Source organism: Poecile atricapillus, chromosome 20, assembly GCF_030490865.1.
Source record: "Poecile atricapillus isolate bPoeAtr1 chromosome 20, bPoeAtr1.hap1, whole genome shotgun sequence".
NCBI lineage: Eukaryota > Metazoa > Chordata > Aves > Passeriformes > Paridae > Poecile > Poecile atricapillus.
This window is the reverse complement of record NC_081268.1, coordinates 9,791,286-9,815,138: the sequence shown is the minus strand read 5'-3', so window position 1 is coordinate 9,815,138 and position 23,853 is coordinate 9,791,286. Positions and strand designations below refer to the sequence as shown.

General features: G+C 50.3%; 2 protein-coding genes across 3 annotated transcripts; both read right to left on the bottom strand.

The window, feature by feature from the left end:
• Positions 1–2,897: 2,897 nt before the first annotated feature.
• On the bottom strand, positions 2,898–5,026 carry TUBB4B (tubulin beta 4B class IVb). Of its 2 annotated transcripts, XM_058853517.1 has the most exons (4): positions 4,893–5,026; positions 4,698–4,806; positions 4,509–4,619; positions 2,898–4,104 (listed from the first exon to the last, which is right to left on the bottom strand). In XM_058853517.1, exons 1-4 carry the CDS (start codon positions 4,947–4,949, stop codon positions 3,044–3,046), a joined length of 1,338 nt encoding a protein of 445 aa, XP_058709500.1. In that variant the 5' UTR covers positions 4,950–5,026; the 3' UTR covers positions 2,898–3,043. The 2 variants fall into 2 exon arrangements, with proteins under 2 accessions (XP_058709500.1, XP_058709499.1); XM_058853516.1 differs by having other exon boundaries at positions 4,509–4,806.
• An 8,791-nt stretch (positions 5,027–13,817) lies between these two features.
• LOC131586550 (ectonucleoside triphosphate diphosphohydrolase 2-like) lies at positions 13,818–23,287 on the bottom strand. The gene is made up of 9 exons (XM_058853515.1): positions 23,166–23,287; positions 21,029–21,146; positions 19,428–19,578; positions 18,547–18,706; positions 17,437–17,664; positions 16,521–16,793; positions 16,153–16,248; positions 15,055–15,186; positions 13,818–14,718 (listed from the first exon to the last, which is right to left on the bottom strand). The coding sequence occupies exons 1-9, from the start codon at positions 23,277–23,279 to the stop codon at positions 14,491–14,493; spliced, it is 1,500 nt and encodes a 499-aa protein (XP_058709498.1). The 5' UTR covers positions 23,280–23,287; the 3' UTR covers positions 13,818–14,490.
• Positions 23,288–23,853: the final 566 nt, after the last annotated feature.

Sequence of the window (23,853 nt, the reverse complement as noted above, 5' to 3'; positions counted from 1 at the left end):
CAGCACATCAATTACAGGCTGAGACACCCCAGCCCTTCCTGCACCCTGGGAAAAGCTGCTGTGTTTTCATCCCCAAGCACACGGGGCTGATGTGAGAAAAATGTCCAAAACTGAGGATGCCCAGCTCAGAGAAATCAGCTGGGCAGAAATGAGTCAGCAGGGAGAGCAGCAGGGCAGCGTCGTGCTTTGGATGAAATGTTATTTCCCGGCGCTGGTTTCTGTCTCCTTCCCTGCTGCCGCGATTAGGAATTGAAATGGAGCTAAGAGAACAAAACCCTGAATTTATTCCTGAATGTGCTGTTTGCTGATCCTTCCTGCCCCTGATGCCTTCAGCCATGGCAGTGCCAGGCCAAGGAGGTTCTGTCCACCCGGGAATCGGGGCTGGCAGCGGCAGAGGAGCCGACACGCTGAAAGGAGAATCACATTTCCAGCTAAGATGGCTTCTGACTTCAATCCACTAATCTCCTGCCCTAAATCTTTGTTGTCCTCGGTTACAGATGTGCCATGGATCACTGCTCAGTGCCTGCAGCAGGCACAGCAAAAATCCTCTGCAGGAGCCACAGCCTGGGCTCTGTGCCAGGCACAAAGGGCTCCGTGGCCCCACGGGACCCACAGCCCCTCTCCACATCCCAAACACAGCTCCAGGGACACCTTTGGGGGTTCTGTGGCTGTGACACCCAGCTGTGACACCCAGCTGTGACACCCAGACACTCACCTGTGTCTGGTCTCAGAGGGCAGGAGATGATTTACAATCTTCCTTCACTTAATGCTCCCTAAGCCTTCCTGTTCCTCCTGGCCTGGGAATTCCAGGCTGTTCCTGGGGCTCATGGAAACACAAAGGGGATCAAACTCAAACCCAGCCACAGCACAGCAGCTCCAGGGACAGCAGAGCAGGAGCACAAGGCCTTTGGGAATTGGGGATGATCCCAAAAGGATTAAACTCTGCAGCCTGTGAGGATCCCAAGGACAGCACCTGGGCTGTGCTGTGGGTATGGGGGGTGAGCTGGCAGGAGAAAAAATTATGGATTGGGAAAAGGAACAATACAATGTAGCTCTTAATTAGAAGAAAGCAGGACTGGAAAGAGAATTGCTTTATGTTGGCTTAAATATTTTATATAATGCAAAGTCAAAGCACATGACTTTGGTAAAAATAGTATGTTTTAAAATAAACCATTCCATGTTGTTGTGAGATTTTTGATTTGTTTTGTTTTCCAGCTTTTGCAGAGAAATCCACCTTATACGTTGGGCACAAGATTCCCCCGGACACACTGGCCAGACACCAAAATTTACAGCCGTGCTGGACTCATACCTGACTACATGGGCTCTGTACCACGTAAGTTCATCAGCTGCTGACACTAATTACTGGGTTGAGTAGCGCTGTCACTGGCTGGAGTGGCACAGAAGTGAACAATCACTGAGATGTTTCACATGGGCTGGAGGTTTTTTCTGGTCTGTGCTGAGGTGCTGGAACTCTGCCATGCCCTGGCTGCAGGAGCCCGGCATTCCCACTGCCAGCCTCTCCCAGGCTTCACATTTCCAAGCACCAGCCCCTCCCCGAGGCAGGGGAGACTCGATGACATCCCACCTGTCACATGTCAGGAAAGGGATTTGTTCTGAAAAGCTTGAAGTCTGGTAAAAAGGGAAAAGGTAGATGGTGTGGAGGGGTTGAGAAAGCACAAAAAGCATAAGGAAAAGGTGTTTGCCCTGCCTGAGCCCTGAGATGTCTTTGGCTGCCTAGAAGGAGAGGTCTGGAGGAATTTTGTGTGTAAGGGGAAGGTGTGTCCGTGCACCTGAGAGCATTTATGTACCAGGTTAAAAAACCTCAACAAATCAGCAACTAATGCATTGCTGTGTTTGGTCACAGCTCAGAAATGTGGGTGGGAAAATCATGGAGCCCAGCTGGGAAGAACAGAACTCTGCTTGTCCTTGCTGCAGTGCAGAGAGGGGAAATGGAACAAGATATAAAATATGGCTGATGGGGAGGTTGAGCCCAGAGAGGAGAATGTTGAGTTCAGGTGTGACACTGGGCCCTGTTCCTGCAGACATTCCCACTTCCCTGCCTCTGGAGCCACCAGTCAGCAGAGTTTTAACTGCTCCAACCAGTCCAGCTCTGGGTGGAGAAAATTAATTAAGGCAGAAAACCTTCAAACAAAAGCAGTTATAATTTAGAATGCTGAGCAGAATTTCTTGAGCAGGGAAGGAACCTGCTCCCTCCTGTCCAGCTCCTTGGTGACAGCTTTGTCACTTGAAGCGATGCCAAACATGAACTGGTTCCATTGTAAAAACCTGCTGTTAATACAGGGTTTTCAGGAGACAAACCAGTGTCAGGCACCTGTCAGGTGTCCAGCTCACCCCAAACAGAGGCTGCGCCAACACCTGATCATCAAAACCTCTTCTGTGATTTTTGAAATCACTGCAGAAGGGCTGTGTGCTTGGGACAGCTTTGGTGTCACCTGTCATGAGAGCTGGGTCTGTAGGGCTGAGCAGCTGCAGTGCCAGCTCTGGGGCACCGTTTTGTGCCCCCATGCAGCTCAAACCTCCTGTGGCCCTGCCCAGCTCCTGCCAAGCCAGGCTGCAACAGGCCACAGGTACCTAAATTTAGATCCAGCCTGGAGTTGATTCCAGCCTCCCTGTTAAATGTGCCCCCCTCCAGCAGTACCTGTAGAGAGCAGCAGGGAATTCCTCCAATCCCCACAGCGGCAGGAGCAGGACTGCCATCCTGCCAGGGCCACAAGAGGCGTCACCTGGCCGAGGGCAGCACAGGGGGGTGGTTGCCATGGCCAGGGTGGCAGAGCTCCTGTTGTTTTTTCTCTTGCAGACCTGCAGGATGTCTGTGGGCTCACTTATGGGAACGCCACGCGGGAATCGTATCGGTGCGAACAGAGGAGACGGGGACGTGCACTGTGAAAACTGCTTTAATGGTGCCTGTACAGCATTGGGAGTGACTTGGAAACAGCAATAATAACACAACACAAACAGAACTTTTGAATGAGAGAGTTCATACAACTTTAAACAAAATTTACAGGTGTTCAACTGCATAGCTTTACTCTGCCTCCTCCTCAGCTTCCTCCTCGAACTCCCCCTCCTCCTCAGCTGTGGCATCCTGGTACTGCTGGTACTCAGAGACCAGGTCGTTCATGTTGCTCTCAGCCTCTGTGAACTCCATCTCGTCCATGCCCTCGCCTGTGTACCAGTGCAGGAAAGCCTTTCTGCGGAACATCGCAGTGAACTGCTCAGAAATGCGTTTGAACAGCTCCTGGATGGCCGTGCTGTTGCCAATGAAGGTGGCAGACATTTTGAGGCCGCGAGGTGGAATGTCACAGACTGCTGTCTTAACATTGTTAGGGATCCATTCAACAAAATAGCTGCTATTTTTGTTCTGAACGTTTAGCATTTGCTCATCCACCTCTTTCATGGACATGCGGCCCCTAAAGACGGCGGCCACGGTCAGATAGCGGCCGTGACGAGGGTCACACGCCGCCATCATGTTCTTGGCATCGAACATCTGCTGGGTGAGCTCTGGCACCGTTAGAGCCCGGTACTGCTGGCTGCCACGGCTCGTGAGCGGGGCAAAACCAGGCATGAAAAAGTGCAGACGTGGGAAGGGAACCATGTTCACTGCCAGCTTCCGCAGGTCAGCGTTGAGCTGGCCCGGGAACCGCAGGCAGGTGGTGACACCGCTCATGGTGGCCGACACGAGGTGGTTCAGATCACCGTAGGTGGGGGTCGTTAACTTCAGTGTTCTGAAGCAAATGTCGTACAGCGCCTCGTTATCGATACAGTACGTCTCGTCCGTGTTCTCCACCAGCTGGTGCACCGACAGCGTGGCGTTGTAGGGCTCTACTACAGTATCTGACACTTTAGGGGAGGGCACCACACTGAAAGTATTCATAATTCGGTCTGGGTACTCCTCACGGATTTTGCTGATGAGAAGGGTACCCATGCCAGAACCTGTGCCACCACCCAGGGAATGAGTAAGCTGAAAGCCCTGGAGACAATCACAGCTTTCTGCCTCCTTTCTTACAACATCTAATACAGAATCGACTAATTCAGCACCTTCCGTATAATGGCCCTTTGCCCAGTTGTTTCCTGCTCCGCTCTGACCTGGAAAAGAGCCATTTTCGTATTAGATTACGGTCACTGCTTCCTGCTTGCAAGCAAAGCTTAAGAGCATCAGGCTCCATAAAAGCTTTCATCTTATCGAGCACAGGGGCTGTGGTTTCACACAGGCACCTCTGCAGTGGCTCGGCAGACACAGGGAAAACATTAATTATCAATGATACAGCAGCCACTCCATTTCTCCCGGTGGCACGCTCAGAGGCGGTAACGAAGAATCGGAAGAGCAACGACCTCTGGTGCCGCCTCAGAGCTGCTCCCAGCCGCAATCCCGGTATTCCACGCCAGGATTAGCCCCGTCCGGGCCGGTCCCTCAGAGCATGTGCGGCGGGGCAGCCCCGCAGTGCCCTGCCCGCCCCACCCCGCGGCTCCTCCCGCCCCCGCGCACTCACCGAACACGAAGTTGTCTGGCCTGAATATCTGCCCGAAGGGCCCGGAGCGCACCGAGTCCATAGTGCCGGGCTCCAGGTCCACCAGCACGGCACGGGGCACGTACTTGCCGCCTGCAATACAGGGAGAGCCGTCACTACCGCGCCCGGGGGGGGCCGGGGGGAGCCTGCTGGGGCGGGTCCGGGCCCTACCTGTGGCCTCGTTGTAGTAGACATTGATGCGCTCCAGCTGCAGGTCGCTGTCCCCATGGTAGGTGCCGGTGGGGTCGATACCATGCTCGTCGCTGATCACCTCCCAGAACTGCCCAAGAGAAGCGCGTCAGCGGCGGCCGCGCCGGACCGGGTGCGCTCCCCTCCCGCCCCCGCGCCCTCTATCCCCGCCCGGACCTTGGCTCCGATCTGGTTCCCGCACTGCCCGGCCTGCAGGTGCACGATCTCCCTCATGATGGCGACGGCTCCGATCGCTCTCTACGAGCCCAGCTTTCCCCCAACCGACTCTGGCTGCGTGAAGCAACCGCCAGCCCTTATATAGCAGCGGAATGCGCGCGCAGCCGTCTTCTCCCCGCCCAGGCGGCCATTCGCAGCAACGATTGGACGCTTATAGCGAGGCTCTAAAAATGAGAGGATCTGATTGGCTGTGCCTCTGTCACTCAAGCCGACGGCTCCCATTGGCCCCGCCCGCCTGTCTGTTGGCTTTACAGTTAGGCAACCGGGAGCGGCGAGTGCCCGCCCCCGCTCGCTCCCGGCGCTCCCCATTGGCCCAATTGAATGATTGATGTCGAAGCCGATTGGCCGCCGGCCCTGGGGGATGAGTTAACGCCGTTTGATTGGCGGAGAACGAAGTGCCCTGGTAACCGTCGCAGTGACTCCGCAGCGGGCTCTGGGCGGTGGCCGCCGCAGCCGCCCATTCACAGACCCGAGTGCGCGCTTTGCGCAGCGGAGGCGGCGGCTCCTCCTCACTGCGGGACAGGGCGGGTTCCCCGCGGGTCCCCAGCGCTTCCCCTCCACCCCTCGCCTCCACTGCTCCGGGCAGGACTCCCTCCCTCCTTCCTTCCCTGCCCGTGCTCCCCGTCCCGCTCCAGCCGGCGCCGCAGCGGGTGGGGGAAGGAGCCCGCGTGCGCACGCGCGGGCTGCAGCGACGTTCCAGCAGTTTCTGGCGCGCGGTCCCGCCCGAGGGTGGCGGGGCCGCGCGCGCGGGCGTTGTCATGGCGACAGCGCGGGCGGGTGGCGGGAAGGGGCTGGGGCGGGCGGTGTGAGGGGAGTGTGAGGGCTCGGGAGGGTGAGAGGGGCTCTGAGGGCTCAGGGGGTCTGGAAGCTGGGAGAAGACTGTGGGAGCTCGAGGGTCTGTGAGGGAAGTGTGAGGGTTTGACGGGCTATGGAGGCAGAGGGGGACCCTGGCAGTTGCTGTGAGGGCTTAGGGCTGCTCTGAGCCGTGCGGTGGCAGCTCTGTAGAAGCCCCTGTGATGTGAGGGGAAGGCCCCAGTGAGGGGCTCCTGCCCGTGAGGGGATCTGAGGTACACGTTGCTTACCAGGGCTTCCCCACATGGACACCTCCGTCCTGGGCTGTGTGTGGGTACTACAGCCCCGTCATGAGGCAGCCAGACACCTCATGCTGGTTAAACACCACCCTCGCCTTTCCTTGTCCCTTATTCTACCTCCCAGCTTTATGAGCACATTCTTGCCCAGACAGTGCATCTATTGGTCACAGTTTTATTAAGCATATTTGATTATTGTTTCAGCAGAATCTTTTTACGGTTGTGTGTATTCATTGTGATGCCAGCTGGATCTACGAGTCCCAGCATCTCTTCTTGTTTCATACTGTAGGAAAGACTTGAAAGAGCCTCCTAATGGAGCTCCCAAGGCAGGGAGTCTCATCCTGCTGCCTTGCCGTGGGGTGGGCTGAGGCAAATGCAGCCGTGACCTCAATTCTGCTGACACAGGCCAGCTCTGTGTGACACACAAACGGCTTGTACACAGCCCGGAATCTGTGCCTGGATAACAATAATCCAATCCTGTGCCTGGGTCAGGTGAGGAGGTGGCAGGATATAGAAGCCCTATGAAGTCTTTGGCTGGAGGTTGAACTGCCTCTGGTAGTTGGCTTAATGTAAAGGTTATGAGGATCGATATTTCTGGCACATAAACAAGATATTTCTGCAGAGGTGCTGGAAGGAGTGCAGGAACACTTGGAGCAGCCCCAGAGCATCAGGAGTGACCTGAGAGGGTCCTGGGCAAGGCCTGTGTCAGCCTCCGAGGTGGCTGGGGAGACACACACATCTCATCTACATCCGCAGCTGGAATGCAGGAGGTTTCTGCAGTTCCCTCTGAGATAGCTGAGTAATGCAGAGGCATTAGGGTCCAGATTTATCCCACTAATTACAGGCATTGATTGAATAGTGTTCACACTGGAATCAGTGGAAAGGGATGGCTTAGCCTGCTCCAGCTCAGAGCAGTCCTCTGTTCTCTGTGATGCTGTTTGAGGTGACCAATTCCAAAAACTGCAGCATCATTTAGGTACCAAAGGCAGCCAGGATGAATCTGGATAAGACTTGCTCAAGATTTCACACAAGACTGTGCTAATCAGTAAAGACAGCTTTTCCTGCAGGATGTGATGCTGTCTCTTCAGAGTAATGTACAAAAGGAATCCTGACTTCTTTCTGATTAAAACCAGGGAATGTAGAGCGTGTTGCCTGTGTTGTGCTGTTCGGGAAGGGACATTCAGCATCAATTCTCATCAGCTGTGCTCAGCACAGCGTTCACAGGCACGTGTGCTCAGGAAACCCTGGAAAACCTGCCCTGAGATGGAGAGGGGGAGCCACTGCAGGGCTTGGGGGAGGTTTTCTGGTACAATTGCTGCTGTATTTAATGCAGATACAGGTTTGGGTTTTTTCCAGCCAGGGCCAGAAAGCAAAGGCCTGTGCATTAGTGTCATCCATGTCCTCACTTTGTGCTTCCCACAGCCTCTACTCCAGCCTGCCCTGCCTTTCATGTTTGGGAAGCTGCTCTGTAATGTGTGGAGTGAGCAATTGTTGCCACCCCCAGCATTCCCAGAGGGAGTGTGAGAGTGGAAATGCTCTGCTCGGTTAAGGCTCCCATACCTGTCTGCAGAACACCAGCGGGATCGCTCCCGGTGGAGCAGGGCCAGGACCCTGTGGAGGAGCTAAACTTTGCTCTCTGAGCTTCCAGAGCTTTCCCCAGGAGGTTCAGCCACCTGAATATCTATGGAGGACACATTATTTGTGCATCATTAATTTTCTGCTAATTCTAGCCTAGTCAGTGAGTATTTCTGTTCTTAGCTACATGCACTTCCACAGGAAACAACAATTCTATCTTAAATATTTTTCCATTTTTTAAATTTAAGTAAAATGCCAGTACTTCTAAGATCTCTCTGAGAAGGAACGCAGTCAGGAATCTCCATGGAGAGCTGCTGGAGCAGCTGACCATGCCAGCCCTGCTGTTTCTAACGCTGTGGCAGGCCAGCATTAATTAGTCTGTGCCAGGAGGTGAGCTGGCGAGTGCCACAGCAGGTCTGTGCCAGAACCCTGGCTCACATGGAGCATTCCTCCCAAGGCAAGCCTCTGCATGGAATACTCAGTGTGAGGCAAATTCTGGGATAAAAAGCTGCACATTCCATAGTCCTGCCTTGTTGGAGTCTGAGATACAGACTGTGTGCCCTTGTTTTTAATATTTAGTTCTAAGATTCAAGGAAACACTGAATTTCATATAATATGAAATTCATGAGCATGTTTTCATTGTGATACATGAAAACAAATGCTAAAGTTAGATAAGAAAGGTAGGTGTGTAGATTAGAAAGTTTCTTAAATCACTGGGTGAAAAAGTAGTTTAGAGAACAGGAGACAATATGGAGGATTTAGGGTGTTGTCCCTTGTCCCTTCTTCTTTCTTCTTCATGTTCTTCTCCTAGAGGTTTTTGGGTAATAATGAGTGATTGGATAGAAAATGCCACAGTGCATCACAGAGGTGATGGGTCATTGGGTCATTAAGAAAAATAATATACGTGTCTATTGTTAATTGGGTAAAAATAGGTATAAAGATAAAAGAACTGCGTAGTTCCGGGCCATTTTGTGTATCAGACACGAAGTGTGCCACAAGGCCTTGTTTGTACCATCAGAAGAAAGAAATGTTCCAAATTGCAAAGATTAACCTTGTAACCAGCCTGGAGAGACCTGTTAAGTTTTGTAAGGATCCTTCAATAAACACCAGAAACAAGATTCTAACGAGCTCGGGAGTTTTCTTTGAATCATAAAGACTGAGATAAGTGGGACTCCCCACGAGGGAGGATCCCAGAAGAATTCAGCCCAAAGGAGGCTGAGAGACTAGAGGAAAGTTGTATCCACAGAGAATTGAGCCCAAAGGAGGCAAGGAAAGAGAAATTACATGCCTGAGCCAAATACTGAAGTGCATTTCTAGTGGCTGAGAGGACAGAGAAAGGACCAGCACTGAGGTGGGATGTTTGTGCTCCCACATCGTGTTTTCATTGCAGACATCTGTCTTAGCTGGTATTTGATTACTTTGAATGCTCTCTTCAAACTCTGCTGCAAGTGACAAGCAAGGAGGTTTCACCTCATTTAGGGGCAGATCCCATCTGTAAGTGCTGCATAAATTAATGCTGTAAGAGGGGTCCTAAAAAACATCGAGGCAGTGTTACATGGCCAAAGACCCTGGGTATAACCCCAAGATAGACACAGAGAAGTTAAAACAAGTTGGAAATAATATTCTGTTTTGTTGAATTATGTATTAGGGTTAAAAAAAATCTTTTTATTGCAATTGTTTTGGTTTTGTAACTAACTGTATTGCTTTTGGCTTGGAAACAGATTTTACTGTAAACACAATTGGTTTGAACAGAGTGGGGAGGGACTTTCTTTTCACGTTTGCATATTGCCTTCCCCAGTGTTCTCTGCGTGTGAGTACAGAGCTGATCCCTCCCAGGCAGACAGCGACTGTCGTTCCTCTCTTGGTGCTTAACCAGCGAGATTGCAGCCTGTGTCTGTGAAACAGGATCCAGTCTGAACTGAGCCTCTACCTGGGGCTGGCAGGAGCCCCGACAGAATCACAGAATTCATTCTGTTTCTCTAGGTAAAAACCTGAAGTTCTGAGTTAAGGGAGGGTCACTGGAGGTGGGTGGGAGCTGCCTCCAGAACCAGAGGGCTTTTGGTATTGGGGTTGTTCCAGGTTTATGGTAACACTGAAGTGAGGTGTGGGTATGTGCAGGTGTTTTCTTATTCTTATCTGATTGCTACTTCTAAGGATAAACAGTCTTGTTTTCCAGAAATTATTGCTCCTGTGAAATTGAAGCTATGGAGGTGAGAGGCTGCTTCCAGAAACCAGTGAGTGAGCGATGCAGTTGTGGGATTCCTGCCTGAGGGAAATCAGAACAGCTGAATGGAATCCATCCACAGGTCCACCCAAGCCAGTGCCTAATGCTCTGCAGCAGTTACCAAAGAGGAACAGGGCAGACAGATATGGATGTGGCAGGTGGTTTGGGCAATTCTTCAGCCACAAGCAATGTTCTGTTTAATAGCCCAAATGTGTTATTACAAATTTATCTAATCACTTTTTGAAGCCATGTAAACTTTTGCCATAAACAGCCTGATAAGTCCTGTGGTTTAACCATGATCTATGTGGAAGAAGAGCTCCTTCCATTTGGTTTGATGATTTCCACTGAATAACTCCATTCACAAAGCCATGAGTCTGTCCCTTCAGAGCTTTCACTCCAGGACTGTTTAACATTTTCCATGATACTGTGAGACAAAGTAATGCTACACCAGCTTTTACTTTATGTAATGTTCAGCATTACTTGGCCATTTACATCTCCTTCATCTTTAAAACCTGTGAACTTTGAACATTGTTCCCATGAAGGTTCCACAGCTCTGCTGCTGTTCCTTGTCCAGTGATAAGCCTGGTAGTTGTTGCTTTCTTCCATGTGGAGGATCTGTTTCTCCTGAGACTTTCCACCAAGTGCTGACTAATTTGGTCATGAGGTGCACATATGGTGACACCCCTGCTGTGAACAAAAATAAGCTTTCCTTCACACAGAAGTTGATTTTATCATTCCTCTGTCTCTCTCAAACCTCCTTTTCATTCCCAGGGCACTCCTCTTCCTGGCAGGGATTATTCTTTCTCCCTCTTGTTTCCAAAAGAGCCTTCATCCATCCTCCATGCTAGTGCCTGTCTCCCTGCATAGAGGACTTCTTCCACTGCCATGGCTTCTTCAGTCCCTGGTCAAAGCAGCTTTCACATCCCACACAGAGAGCTTCCATACCACAGTGTCTTTCCCCTGCTTCCCAGAGAAGCCTCCTCGCTAATTGATGTCATTTGTGGTGGGAGAAGCTGCTGGCTGTGTCAGAGATTTCCTAAGGCTTTCCCGGGGAGCTCTGCCAGCCTCCCTCTCGTGACTGATCCCTGGCATTGCACACTACTCGGGGAGCAGCAGTTCCTGTTCTGTGTTTATCTGGCTTCAACAGGGATCTGACAGCATCTGACTGCAGGAGGGCTCTGAGTATCTCACATGGAGAGAACCTGGTCACCTCAGTGTACCAGTACACAGTCATGTCTGCACTTGGAAAACACCAAAACACTGTTATTTGCCTGGGTTTGATGGCATTGTGAAAGGACTTTTATATTAAGAAAGCTGTGGCAAAAAAAAATTGCAGATTTTCTGATTCTTCAGGCCTGTTTTTCTTCAGTGTGTTCAGAATTAGCTCTTGATGTAGGAGTGACAGTCCATGAGGTAGGATATAAACATCATATGGCTGCCTGCTTCTCTGGAAAGATTCAGATACAGGATCAGAGGCAGGGTAGAAGAACAACATGAAAATATACTGATACTAAATCCAGCCATCCATAAAAGGCACTCCTCTCATCTTCTGCTGGATTTGCTCCACAAGTGGTTGTGGATTCCAAGGCCTCAACTTGGGTCTCTCCTACCACAGAGAACCTGGGTATGTCAGAATGGGAAGAAAGAAACAATTCAGGCCCTGTGGGTATTGCAGAGTGGAGCTGCAGGCAACAAACTAATTCTCTCAATATTCATTGGGCCAACCCAGATGGGATATACTGGTTGAGAATCCATGGTGCTTTGGGATGCCTAAATGGCAGTTAAGCCCCATAGCCAGGAGCAGGTCAGTCACCCTGTTGTGTGTCTGGAGCTAAAACAGAGAAAGTGCTTTCTGGTGTCAATTTTTGGATCTAATACTTTTTATTTTCTTCTTATTGGTATTTGTTGACAGCAGCAGAGCTGCACATGAGCAGGCTTTATTATCTGCCAGAAGATCTCTGCCATGGTTCAGCCTGAGTGAGAAGTGAGAGCCCTGTGTATAAACATGAAGAATTTACGGACAGTTAGAAAATCTTCATTATTTATTATTTCCACAGTGAATTGTAACCAAATGCCTGTAAGCATCTTTGTTTCAAAGTGAGTGAGTTCACCTAGAATCTCCTTTTAAGTAGATTTCTGCTTCCAGGCATTCTGGGGATTTATTCTGCAAACTTATTGTGGGGCTGACATGAACAATCTGCTCTATAGAGAGCTGGGAGGAAGGAATATGTTACCAGTATTAGTATCCTTTCTTCTCATAGGTTCCCCATTTTCTTATTTTATGCCTTTTTTTTATTACCAAAACACCAGCTTTAAAATCCCAATCTATTTTATAATCTAGTAGATACATCTATAAATGTTTTTATCTGTCAGAAAAAGAAATGGTTGTGGGTTTTTGCATGGCAGAGCAGTGGTTCAGTGTCAGGGTGGCTCAAGGGGCAGGGATTTAATTCAGTGGCATGTGCAAGGCAGAAGTGAAGTGTCAGGAGGCCACGCTGAGCTCATTGCCTAATTACTCACTCATTATCTGTGTGGAAGTCCCAAAGCTTCTAAACAAGAGCTTGGGGAAGTTCTGGCTGATATCCTTTTCTCTTGGACCCTGTGATCTATTCCAAGTCAAGAAAGTGCAGTGACTGACAGGCCAGAGCTCCTGCAGTCCAGGAGTTGCTGGTGTCTCACTGGCTTGTTTCCATTTCTGACAGTGGTAGGATTCTTCCTCAGCAGGTTCCAAATCTCAGCTAGGAATCCCAGAGCTCCCCCCTGCTGCCAGGTCACCGAGCCAGAGCTTTGTTAAAGGATTGCATTTCCAGGTGCAGAATGAATGAAGTCTCAGGAATTTCCCTGATATTACTGACTCCATGATAACCTCTTTATTTTTTCTATGCCACCTTGCCTGGATGCCTCCTCCCTTCTTCAGATGGTTTGAGCAAAGAACACATCAAAAGGTGTAGGCATGTCTCTCATCAACTAAATATCAGCAGTCAGGTTATCTGAAATCTTTTTCACTGGAAAGAAAGTGCCTTCAGGGGTTCTCATTGTGTACCCCAAAAGTACACAGCAAAACAGCTCTTGAGTAGAGGCAGCAGCAGCACCCCCATCCTGCTCACTGAGACAGTGTTCACAATAACCCCCCTGCTTTCATCTCTTGCCAAGAATAACACAGACAGTCTATTAAAACATCTTTAATGACATGATACAATTAAAAATATCTAACATGCAACTCAAAGAAATTAATATGAAGCTTGTTTAAGTCTGTTTCCACACCCCTCTAAACTTGACTGGCAGGTTCCAAACCTTCATTAATTTGCCTGAAAAATATATGAATGCCCCAATATTATGGGGTGTGTGTGTCCTATATTATCAGTTGGGAGCACAAGGGATGAATAATCAGATTTGAAAGGATTTAGGTGCCATGGTAGCTTTAAAAATCCTACAAGGCACATCACTGCATCTGTGAGCATTTACATTTCTGTTTAAAGTGGTCTGAAAAGCCTTGGAGACACTTGTCCCTGAGGCTCTTAACAGTCTGTGTGTTTTAAGTCTCTGAAGCAGTTGAGGAGTGAGCTCTAAAGCTTTAGTCAAAGGCCAGTGTTTGTGAATTGATCCCTTTTCTCCACAGTAACACAGAATTTATACAGCACCTCATCCTTCAGACATACAGAGCAGACCAGAGGAGCCAGGATGACTGCCAGGTCCTAGGGGAATCCTGATTATTAAATCATAAAGTAACTCTGGTCATGGTCTAGTATGAAAGTGACAATTAGGAAAGCTTCTGTTCCTGAGTCTGCTCTGGTCTAAAGGACAGTGTCAGCTGAGACACTTCCAGAGTCAGCAAGAGAAGCAGGTCAGTGCAAATGAACAAACAGGTGAACCTCAGCCCAGCATGAGCTCAGCTTTAGCACACATGAAATTAAATGTGTTAATTTGAGTTCTTGCTAAAGAGTTTAAATTGGCAATTTTAACCCTGTGTAGCTGTGACTCAGCTGAGAGACAAAAACTCAGCTGTGTGTCTGTGCCCTTTGTTTCTCCTTTGATCCTATGTGCATTTTGTAGAGGCCAAGACTAAGAAGGATTGGTTTTGGAGGATTCCTGGTCAGCAGGAGCATTCATTAGAAGGGGCATGTGGCCACCATCACTGAGATGGAAGCACAGACATATCAGGCAGAAAATACCTGCATTTCCCCTAGAATGTGGGAGCTGTTGGCTGTTGGATTCTGTATTTTAATGCTCTTCCAGTCTTCACTAATGTATCATCTCTCTTGAGAGGCCACAGAAGAGGACAGAGCACTTTTTTCAGACATCACCTCTTCTGATTTGACAGATTGTACAATATTAACTTCACAATAGCTCAGGGCCTGCCTGCTCAGAGGCATCATTTCATGTTTGACATGAGTAATCCCAGCTGTAGCCCAAGGAAGAGCCATGCAGGCTGTTCTTGTTTGGAGAATGAATAGCTTGCCATCCACCAGGAATCACAAACCTCCTGTGGAGCAGGATCCATTGTCTCAAAGTACAGCAGTGCAAGTACCAGCAATTTGCTGGGAGCCCTGCAGGAAAATCACTTGCATCCTCCAGTGACTTACACCTCTGTGATTTCTGTCTGGACCCTGTTAACTGTGCTCTGACGAGAGTCTTGAGTCACAGAAAACTGTCAGTCATCAAAAACTCTGCTGTTCCTGTGACTGGAGCTGCTGTCCTTGACCATCACTCGGTACGAGATGCGCATGAAGGAGCCCATGAGCAGCACGACGAAGAGGATCAGGAGCAAGGACCAGACCCCCGGCTCAATCCCCTTGAGGAAGCTTGGGCTGTCCTGGGGGATGGTGCTGGTCAGACTCAGCAGGTACCCAAGAGTCCAGCCAGATGATCTATCACCCATCTATTGAAATAAAAAGGAGAGGTCAGAAGAGAAGAGCCTGGACCCCAGCTGTGTTTCTGTGCTTGGGCACAAGGCTTTGTATTATCTGAGACTGGTCCAAGGATTTAGCTTGAAATGAGGAGCTCTCCCAGTCTCAGTGCCCCGAGTACACATGAGCAGGTGTCATCTCTGGCTCTCTGACACTGATTTTCTTGCTTATCACAACTGTGAATCCATTTTGCAAAACCATCCCGCTGGAGAAGCCCAGCTGGTTAGGGCTTGTCAGTGTGGGAACAGGCTGGCTGTACTGGGACCAGCCCTCCTGCTAACTGGGAACACTGTGCTGTAGGAACTGACCTTCTGGAATGCAGTCCAAGCAGGCCGGTCAAGGTCAAGTGTGTATCCTGTTGTACTGAGATGGAAGATGAAGGCAGACACAGCGCAGTAATCAACAAGTGTATCCAGGCTTGCTTGGGACTCCCTAATCAGCTGGTTCCATTTCCAGGAAAAAAAATAAAAAGGGAATAAAATAAAAGAAGTAAATACTCAGTAGCTGAATTTCAGGCCTGTTACAGCCTCTCCTTTCCTGTTCTGAGACTGACTGTGGGACTGGAGGAGGAGTTTGTCTCCTGTGCAGACTGAAACCACATCTTGTGCACTCACTGGGCTCTGGGATAGAAATATATTACTGCTTTTCTTCCCATCTTATTAAGCCAGATCCATGAGCAGCAGGACAGCCAGCCAGGTTGCCTTGCTGGTGAATTGCTTGGTAGGATTGATTGCCTACTCTCTAATTAGGTTGAGCAGATGCTGCAGCCTTTCTCCCAACTGGAACATTGGGATCTTTCTCCTCCTTCCAGAAGAGACTGCTTTAGGGGACTGCTTATGGGCTCATTAACAAACCCTGGAGAAATTGTCCCATTTGAATGTTACTGTGGATGCTCCATCAGTGTAAGTGCAAATGAGGGTGACCTCATAACCACCAACTCATGGAAAGAACTGACAAATTCCCCTGGCTTGGGGCCAGGTGAAATGGGAACAACCCTGGAGTCTGAGTGGACATGTCCCGTGCACTTAAGGACAGAAGGATAACAGCAAGACCAAGGTGATGTACAGGAGTGAGTAGAAAACCTTCCTGTTTACTCTTTAAAATACTGTAAAAGGTATTTGTGGCTTTTCATTTAATTGGGTCCAGGTGTTACCAGCAGCAGCTGAGATTTGAGAGGAAGGAAAATAAGTGGACCCTATTTCCTTAAAGTAAGGAAAAAAAAAAGAAAACAAACACCAAAGAAAAGCCCCACAAAAAACCAAAACCCACAAAATCCAGACAAATCCAAATTTTTCCCTGAGTGAGCTAGTAAGTTACAACTCTGTCAGTCTGAGCCCTGAGGGCTTTTGCAACAAACTGCTCCTTGCTTCCCACTCTCCCTGCACACAAAGTTATTCCACAGTTACCTCTTTGATGGACATCCCACACAGCCTCTTGACAGCCTGACCCAAGTCAGGAGAAGGTACAGTTCCTCTCATGAAGTCCATGGCCTCAGAAACCACCTACAACAGCAGCAGAAATAATCATCAGGCTCCATGGAGCCCCAGAGCTGGTCTCAGCAGCAGACATTGAGGAGACACAGATGAAAAAAAGCTCCCCCACAGTCACTGTGGGAAACCAGTGGTCCATGCTTGAACACCCGTGTGGCAATGATGAGGAGAGAGCAGGAGTGTCAGGGTCTGGATATTCCCATTGTGTTTATTAATGGTCAAACTGGTCCCATCTCATGGGTTCCTCACACCAGTTGCTTACCCCACTGTAAATGGGAACTCACCAGAAACCTGGTCTGAAGGGGCTTGACACCACTGCTGGGGGAATGCTTGAAGAAGCTGCAGGAGGAGGAAGAGTTGAGCAGGCTTTGCACGAGGCTCATGCAGGCTGTGGGGTTGCTGGAGCCTGTGATGTTGAAGACCTCCTTGGGGCCAGGGATGTTCTGTGTGTCATCACTGGCAGCACAAGGCCCAGCATGCACTGATTGCCACTGCACTTCCTGGGAGTAAGTGAGGGGCCAGCAGGGATTGGAGACGGTTTTAGCACTTCTCTGATCCTGGAGGCAAAATGAAACAAGGACAGAGGCAGCAAGACATGCAGGCAAGTGGGATTTATAGGGAGGAAAGTGAATGGGCAGGGAGCAGTTAATTCTTGAAAAACACAGTTTTGATGAGGACTAAGGATTCTTGAGTTTTACCATCCTTTACCACTCTTTTCGTTCCCCCATTCCCCAAGTGAAATAGAGTTTGGAAGAACCAAAACACCTGCATGTTTTCAAAGTGAAATATTGCTCTTTTAAAGATGCTTCAGGGTTAAAGTCAGCAAAGGAAATAGCCCAGATGGAAGGTCCCTGTTGGTTCCTGGGTGCTCCCATTCTTGGATGGGGGAGCAGTTCCTAGGAGCCAATGCAATCCTTGCGTCTCCTCACCCTGAAGGTGATGTTGACACCTCTGGAGAGCAATTTTTTGCTTGTGTGTATTAAGTAGGAGCCAAATAGAACCTGTGAGTAGGAAATCCTCGAATTGTTGCCTGTGTGTCTACTTGGAGGGACAGAAAGTCTTACAAATGCGCTGGCTTTTTCTAATATATGCAAACAACCTCTACTAAGGAGGGATTGAGTTTAAAGTGACTGACACCTTGCCCATTAGCACACCCTGTGCAGCTGTCATTTAGTGATGCTGTGTGTTGTTGACACTCACCTGGATGAGCACAGAGAGCAGCCTGTGGCGGAGCTGCTCCGTGCCGTGGCAGGGGCACTGGCGGGTGTGCACCCTGTGTGTCTGCCCATAGAGCTGCAGCCTCACTCCCTCCTCTGGGGCCTGCTTCTCTTCTTCCAGTTCAGAAGTGAGCTGTGCTGAGGTTCCTCCCACGGACAGGACTCCTGCCATCCCCTTCCTGGAGGGGACCAACTGTCCTCGCCAGTCATACTGACCCAAAAAGAACAAGAGAGGTCAATCCTTGAGACTTCTGTGTCTCAGTCACAGCCAAGTGCCAGCATTAGTGCACAGAGAGAGAAAACAGCTCGATGGTGCCCACAGCCCACTCTTTTTTGCCCACAGGACATAAGAGGAACAGAGGAGACATTGTACAGGCACTGCCACCTGCACAGAGCCTTCCCACAGCCTGTGGGGACAAACAGGGCTGCCCAGCCTGGATGGCTGCACCAGGCAGTGGTCTCAGCAGGCAGGAGAAAGGGACAGTGGAGAGGGTGGTAGGAATGGTGGCAGGGACGTTTCCAAGAGGGCAGATTTGGGTTTCAAATGCTGCCTTGATGCTAAAGCAATTCTTCTGTCAGAAGAACCCTGTGGCATCATCTCCTGCAGTCTTGCAGAACTGACTTTGGCAATTGCTGAAGTTGGCAGCACAGGCAGGAGAATTTACATGGGGTAAACACTCTGTGCCTGGCTGGGGGAGGCTGTATTGTTAAAAGGTCTGACATTTCCCTAACCACTGTGTGCTTGCTGCTGGTTATCAGAGCTGCTTTTCACATCCCTGATGAGAAACAACTCCATCTAACCTACCTTTCTCTATCTCCCACTATCCCAGGTTACTCCAAGCCCCATCCAACCTGGCCTTGGACACTTCCAGGGATGGGGGGAACGGGGCAGCCACAGCTTCTCTGTGCCAGGGCCTCACCTCAGCCAGCTGGGTGAGGATCTAGGCTGCCTCCTCTGAAAGGCAGTGGAAGTTGTGCTGAAACATTGTTTTAAGTACAGGGGTTTACCATCCCACCGCTTGTCTCTGAGGCTGTCTGTTAACAGGAGCTGCTCAGCCCAGCTCTGAGGGCCCCAGGGAGAATCATCCTTTACCTTGAAGAAGTTCTCCAGGACGTAGTTAACAGCAACCCAATTGAATGCTTCTTCCTCTGGGCTGGACAGGATTTGTGCCCCTTGAAAGTTGAAGGGGGATGACTTCAGAGTGCCAGTCAGAGCTGCAAGGAGACTGTCAGAGAGGATGGGATGGGTGAGGCTAAACACAAAAGAAAAAGAAGGCACATTTGATGTTACAGGACCCTGCCAGGAGCAGCCTGCAGTGAGGGCACACTGCAGGGCTTCTGCTGTGCTCCCTACTTTGGGTAATAGCCCAGAGACACAGTGACAATCCCACTCCTGCTGCTGCTTCCCTCTCCCCTCTCATGGCACTGGAGACAAGAACAGCAGACAGATGGTTTGAACAATTGTGCCACCATTTAAGAATTTAGGACCTTAGTACCCTCTGTCACTGAGGAAATCTTCTGGCCCTGTCCCACTGGCCTGACCCCTCCAGACCTTACTTCTCCCCAGTGTCTAAAAGGAGATAAAGGTCTCAGTAATGTGGTGACTGAGAAGAGGGTCCACAGAAGTGCGTGTGATAAGGTGAACCTTCCCACCACCATTTCCAATTTGCTGAAAAGAAACACTCCTGCAAGCCCATGTGGGCTGAAAACTGAAAACACTTGAGATTCCAGACTGATGGGTGCTTTCCTAAGCACTAATTGTGAAAGTGTAATTGTGAAGGAGACCAGCCTGGCAGCTATTGCAGGACTGTCATCTTCATGGCTGCCTGGGGCAACACGTGGAGACACAGCCATGCCATGCTCCACGGCTTGAGGAAGATTTACCTGACTAGCAGATTAGGGATGGCTCACACTGCAGAGCAGACAGGGTGAGATGTGCTGATCTCTGGGTGTGGGTTTGCAACATTCACTCACTTCAGCTGCCTCATGCTGCTGGTGGCTCCCAAGTACAGGGGGGTTTGGCTGTGCTGCTCTGCTGGGATCTCATTCTGGGCCCAGTTCAAACACGGCTCCAAGCTCTTCCCAGCTTTCTGAGGAGAATCGGAGTAGCTGGAGACTCCTGGACCTGAGGACCATGAAACAGAATAGAATTTTAAGGGAAGTTATAGGATAACTGTGAGAGCTGTTACCCCAGAGATTGCTCCCCTAGGACATGACAGAACCTGTCACAGGTGGAATGAAGGAGGTCTTCCAGGCATCCATCCTGCTAAAATACGGAACTGGGACCAAAACATGTGTGTATGGAAATCCCAAATTATGCTAAGACTAACCTAGCTCTGCAGCTGAGACATCTCTACCAGCCACATGACTGCTGCAACAGCTGAGGCTGTCTCAGCCCACAGAGGAGGAAACGTGGCTTTAGTTGCTATAAAAATAAGCAAAGGACACACAGAGGCTGATGTGTCACCTTCTCCTCTGGCCACCGAGCCCCTGCTGGCAAGCAAGACACCCCTGCAGAGGGAAGCTGTGTGCCAGCCTTGACTCATTTTTCCAGTAAGTCACTGGGGTCTTGAATGTTGGTTTTGAGCTACTACCCAGGAAGAGCCTTTCTTCCCCATCCTCCTGATTCCCTCACCATGTGCTTTGCTCTCTGGGGCCCTGTGCAGGGCTGAGCTGCAGCTTCCCTGCAGGGCTGTGGCTGTGCTGCCATGCAGACAGGGCCACTCACACCTGGGCTCGAGACCTGCCTGGGCCTCTTGTGCAGCTGCTGACACTGAGCTGCCTCACAGAGCTGCTGCTTAACCCAGCTGCTGAACGAGGGACACGTTCAGGGTTTCAGGGAGCTCTTCTTGCATCTTCTGTGTGTGATTTGTGTTGTTTACAGCCTGCAAGGGCACCAACCCTGTTCCCTGCTTGCTGCCCTCCCACAGCACACTGCTCCTGAGGGCTCAGTCCTTCCCAGCACCCCACTACAACCAGGCTTTAACATCAAAGCAAGATTAGAAGGGAAGGAAACCCCATGCATTAATGCATGAAACCGTCTCAGCTGGCATTGGTGGGGCAAAACTGATTCAAATTTGTGAGGAAAACCCTCACATTCTCTGCAATGTGACACCTAAAGGCAAGCTGAACTCATGCTCTGTTGTCTTGGAGCCACCCCACTTTCTGCCCAGGGCACAGTCAGGAGGAGGCAGAAGATACCAGGAGCCATCCTGCAGTCAGATTTGTCTCCACTGCTCGTCGCTGCCTCTCCTGGGTGAGAAGCTCCAAGCAACCTTGACTCTACCACTGGTCCATGTGGACATCAGGACAAACCTCATCTTCTCTGCCTGCTTCCCTGGTGCAGCAGCCCCAAAATCCTGACTCCTGCCAAGTGCCTGATGTCCCTCTGTGTGTGGCTAAACCTGCCCAGTTGAGAAGAGCCATGCTGAAAATAAACAACTCGTGCTTCACTATTTCCCTGCACAGCTGGGTGGTGCAGGAGCCAAGGAATTCATGGCACTGGTCCATGCACAGGTTTTCCATCCATCCCATGCCAGTCCCACAGACCACTGAGCAGGAATTGGGCACCTTACCTTGCACAGGACAGGAACTGCATCCTCTGATCACCCCAGTCGTGTTTGCCTTGCTGGTTGTCCACTGGTAGATGAACAGGATGGTGCGAGATGGGCCAGCATCCAGAACAACGCCATACTGGAAAAACCCCAAAACATTCTACTGAAAAACACTACTGAATGCATGCAGATTGATATTGTAGGGTTATAGATATATATATATATATAGGTGTTCTGGGTGATCCCTGGGCCTGCACTGCAGTGTTTGAGTTTGATTGCTATGTTCAAAGAACAGGCGAAGCCAGAAGATGATGAGGGTTTGCAGGGAACCATCTGCATTTCTGAATATATATGAGGAGCAGCAGGAATGGAGAAATGCCCAGAAATACATCAGCCCTGCTGTGGTATGCGCTGGAGCTGCTCCTGAAACCAGGCAGAGGGCTTCCCCTGAGAGCTGAGCCACCTGGAGCTCAGGAAAAACAGGTCCTGAAGCAGTGGGAGATGGCACTATATGAGTTCTCCAATGATTCTGGACTCAAACTGCTGCTGATTGGTTTGCTCAGGCTTTTGTGCAGGAATTGGAGGGCTGCAGCTCTCTTGTCCTGAGGAAGCCAGGACTCCTGTGTCTCTTTGATGTCCCACTGCAGCAATGGTGTGACACAGGCTGCGTTTGCCCCGACGTGTGCAGAGCTGCAGGAGCTGCAGCAGCCAGCACAGGCACTGTACAACACAGCAGCCCCTCAGAGACAGAGATGATGCCTTGGCAGGAAGAGCAGCAGCAGTGAACATGACCAGCTCAGCCCCCTGTCCCCTGGCAGCTCTGCTATTGCCCAAGCCAAGGGCTCTGTCTCTTTGTCCCCAGTGTTTGTCTGTTTGCTGCTGACCAAGCCTTGCTGCTCCCAGTATATGAGTGTGAGCAAGTGGAGGCCACTGGACTACCCTGCAGCACAGCCCTGGATGTCCCCACACCCAAAACAGCTCCAGAGTTAGCCCAGAGCTCCTCTGCCCTCTATTACATGACCCCAGTTTGGGATATCTCCTACACAGACAGGAAAGAAACTCATGAGCTCCCTGGTAGTGCGTGGTCGAAGCTGTATCTCACACACAAATAGAGCTGTGACTGAGTGGGAGGAGAAACCTCCTGAGAGGTTGATGTTAATGCCACCAGAAGGGTTTCAGCACAGACAGAGCTGGCTGCAGCCTCTGAGCGAGGCTGCCTGGCTGCTGCCCTCCTGGAGCTCCCAGTTGCACCAGTCCTGGCACCCAGGCCAGGGGCTGGCGGGGCTGGGCTGGAGCAGCAATGAGGAAGAAGGATTTTGCTCCCTGCCCGAGCCTGCTGGCACCCTCCCACACCAGTGACAGCTCAGATTTCTAGCAGGGACATGTTGGCTGCCGCAGAAGAGGAGGAAAGAAATGGCATTGGTGGAGAAACGTGGATTTATTTTTTTTTTCCCCCTCCTTCAGAAAATTAGAGGCTGCTGCTGGGAGCACAAGGGAGAAGGGGAGGGATCACCACATTTATGTCCAGCTCAACACCAGGAAAGGACAGAACGTGGAGCAATAAGGGGGTTTTTAATCCAGTTTTATTTCTGAGAGGAACATGGAGGAGGGGTGCTATCTTTAAACACACAGGATAACCTCCCTCAGCTGGGTTAAACCACGGTGTGCCACTGAGCTCACCTCAGCAACACAAGCATCAAGAGACAGAGCAGGTGGGCATTAACCCCCCTAGACCTGACCCAGCAGTGAGGAGCATGCTGGCTCTTTGAAATCAAAATAGGACCAAAGAGAAGAAGACATAAAAGACAATTTAAGACAGAAGCAGCAGTTCAGGGACACATTCCTACTGACTTTTGAGAGGGACCCAGCTCTTTCCCTGCTCTGACACCACTGGGTCCCTGTTTCTCAGGCACAACTCCTGCCATGGGCTGCCTCCCTCAGCCTGCCCAAGCATCTCCACTGATCCATGGACCATTCCCGACCAACCAAAGGGGTGGGCTTGTTTCTGCTTCAAAAACCTCCAGTGCTGAAACATGCCAACCTGTCCTGACAGTCTTGTTCCAGTTCCCTCCTCCGTTTGTAGCTCAGTAATAAAATAACGTCAAAAGCAACAAAACATCCCAGTTTAACTGCCTTGTCACCCCTGGAGAGCCCTTACCTTGGTCCTGAGCGGGGCCACAGGCACATCTTTGGTGGAGACACAGAGCAGCAGGATGCCCGTCAGCCCCGCTACGATCACCAGCCAGGGGGGAAGGAGCTCACGCCAAGACATGAAGAGATTTCTCCTTTCACACAGGAGGAAGCAGCGGAGCAGCAAACTGACAGCGGCTGCTTTAACAACCTTTAAAAAGAGCAGAAAGGCGTGGTTGGGGCCAGGCTCTGAGCTCAGCCCAGCCCCAAGCCACAGGGACCACAAGGACGTGTGGGCCAGGATGCGTCAGGCAGCTCTTCTTTCCCTTCCACCGCTGCTGCAAATAATAACAGTGAAATAATATCTGTGAAATAACAGTGAAATAATATCTGTGAAATAACAGTGAAATAATATCTGTGAAATAACAGGAGGGCTCTGTGCCCGTCCCACGGCACCGCTGCAACCTCGAAACTGCCCCAGGCAGCCGGGTTGAGGTAAACAGAAATGTGGGGTTAACTCAGCTGTGTAATAAGCAGAAAGGAGGCAGAACTCATCCCTTTGGTATTCCACGTCTGGCAAGTGTGAGCTTCCAAACGAAGAAGAGGGGGAACTGCTTGTGGCTGGATTTAGTTTATGTCTGAGGGCCTGAGCCCCCTCCCCTCCTCACAGCCTCCCTGTGGAAAATAACCAAGGCTCAGGCTTTATGAAACACATG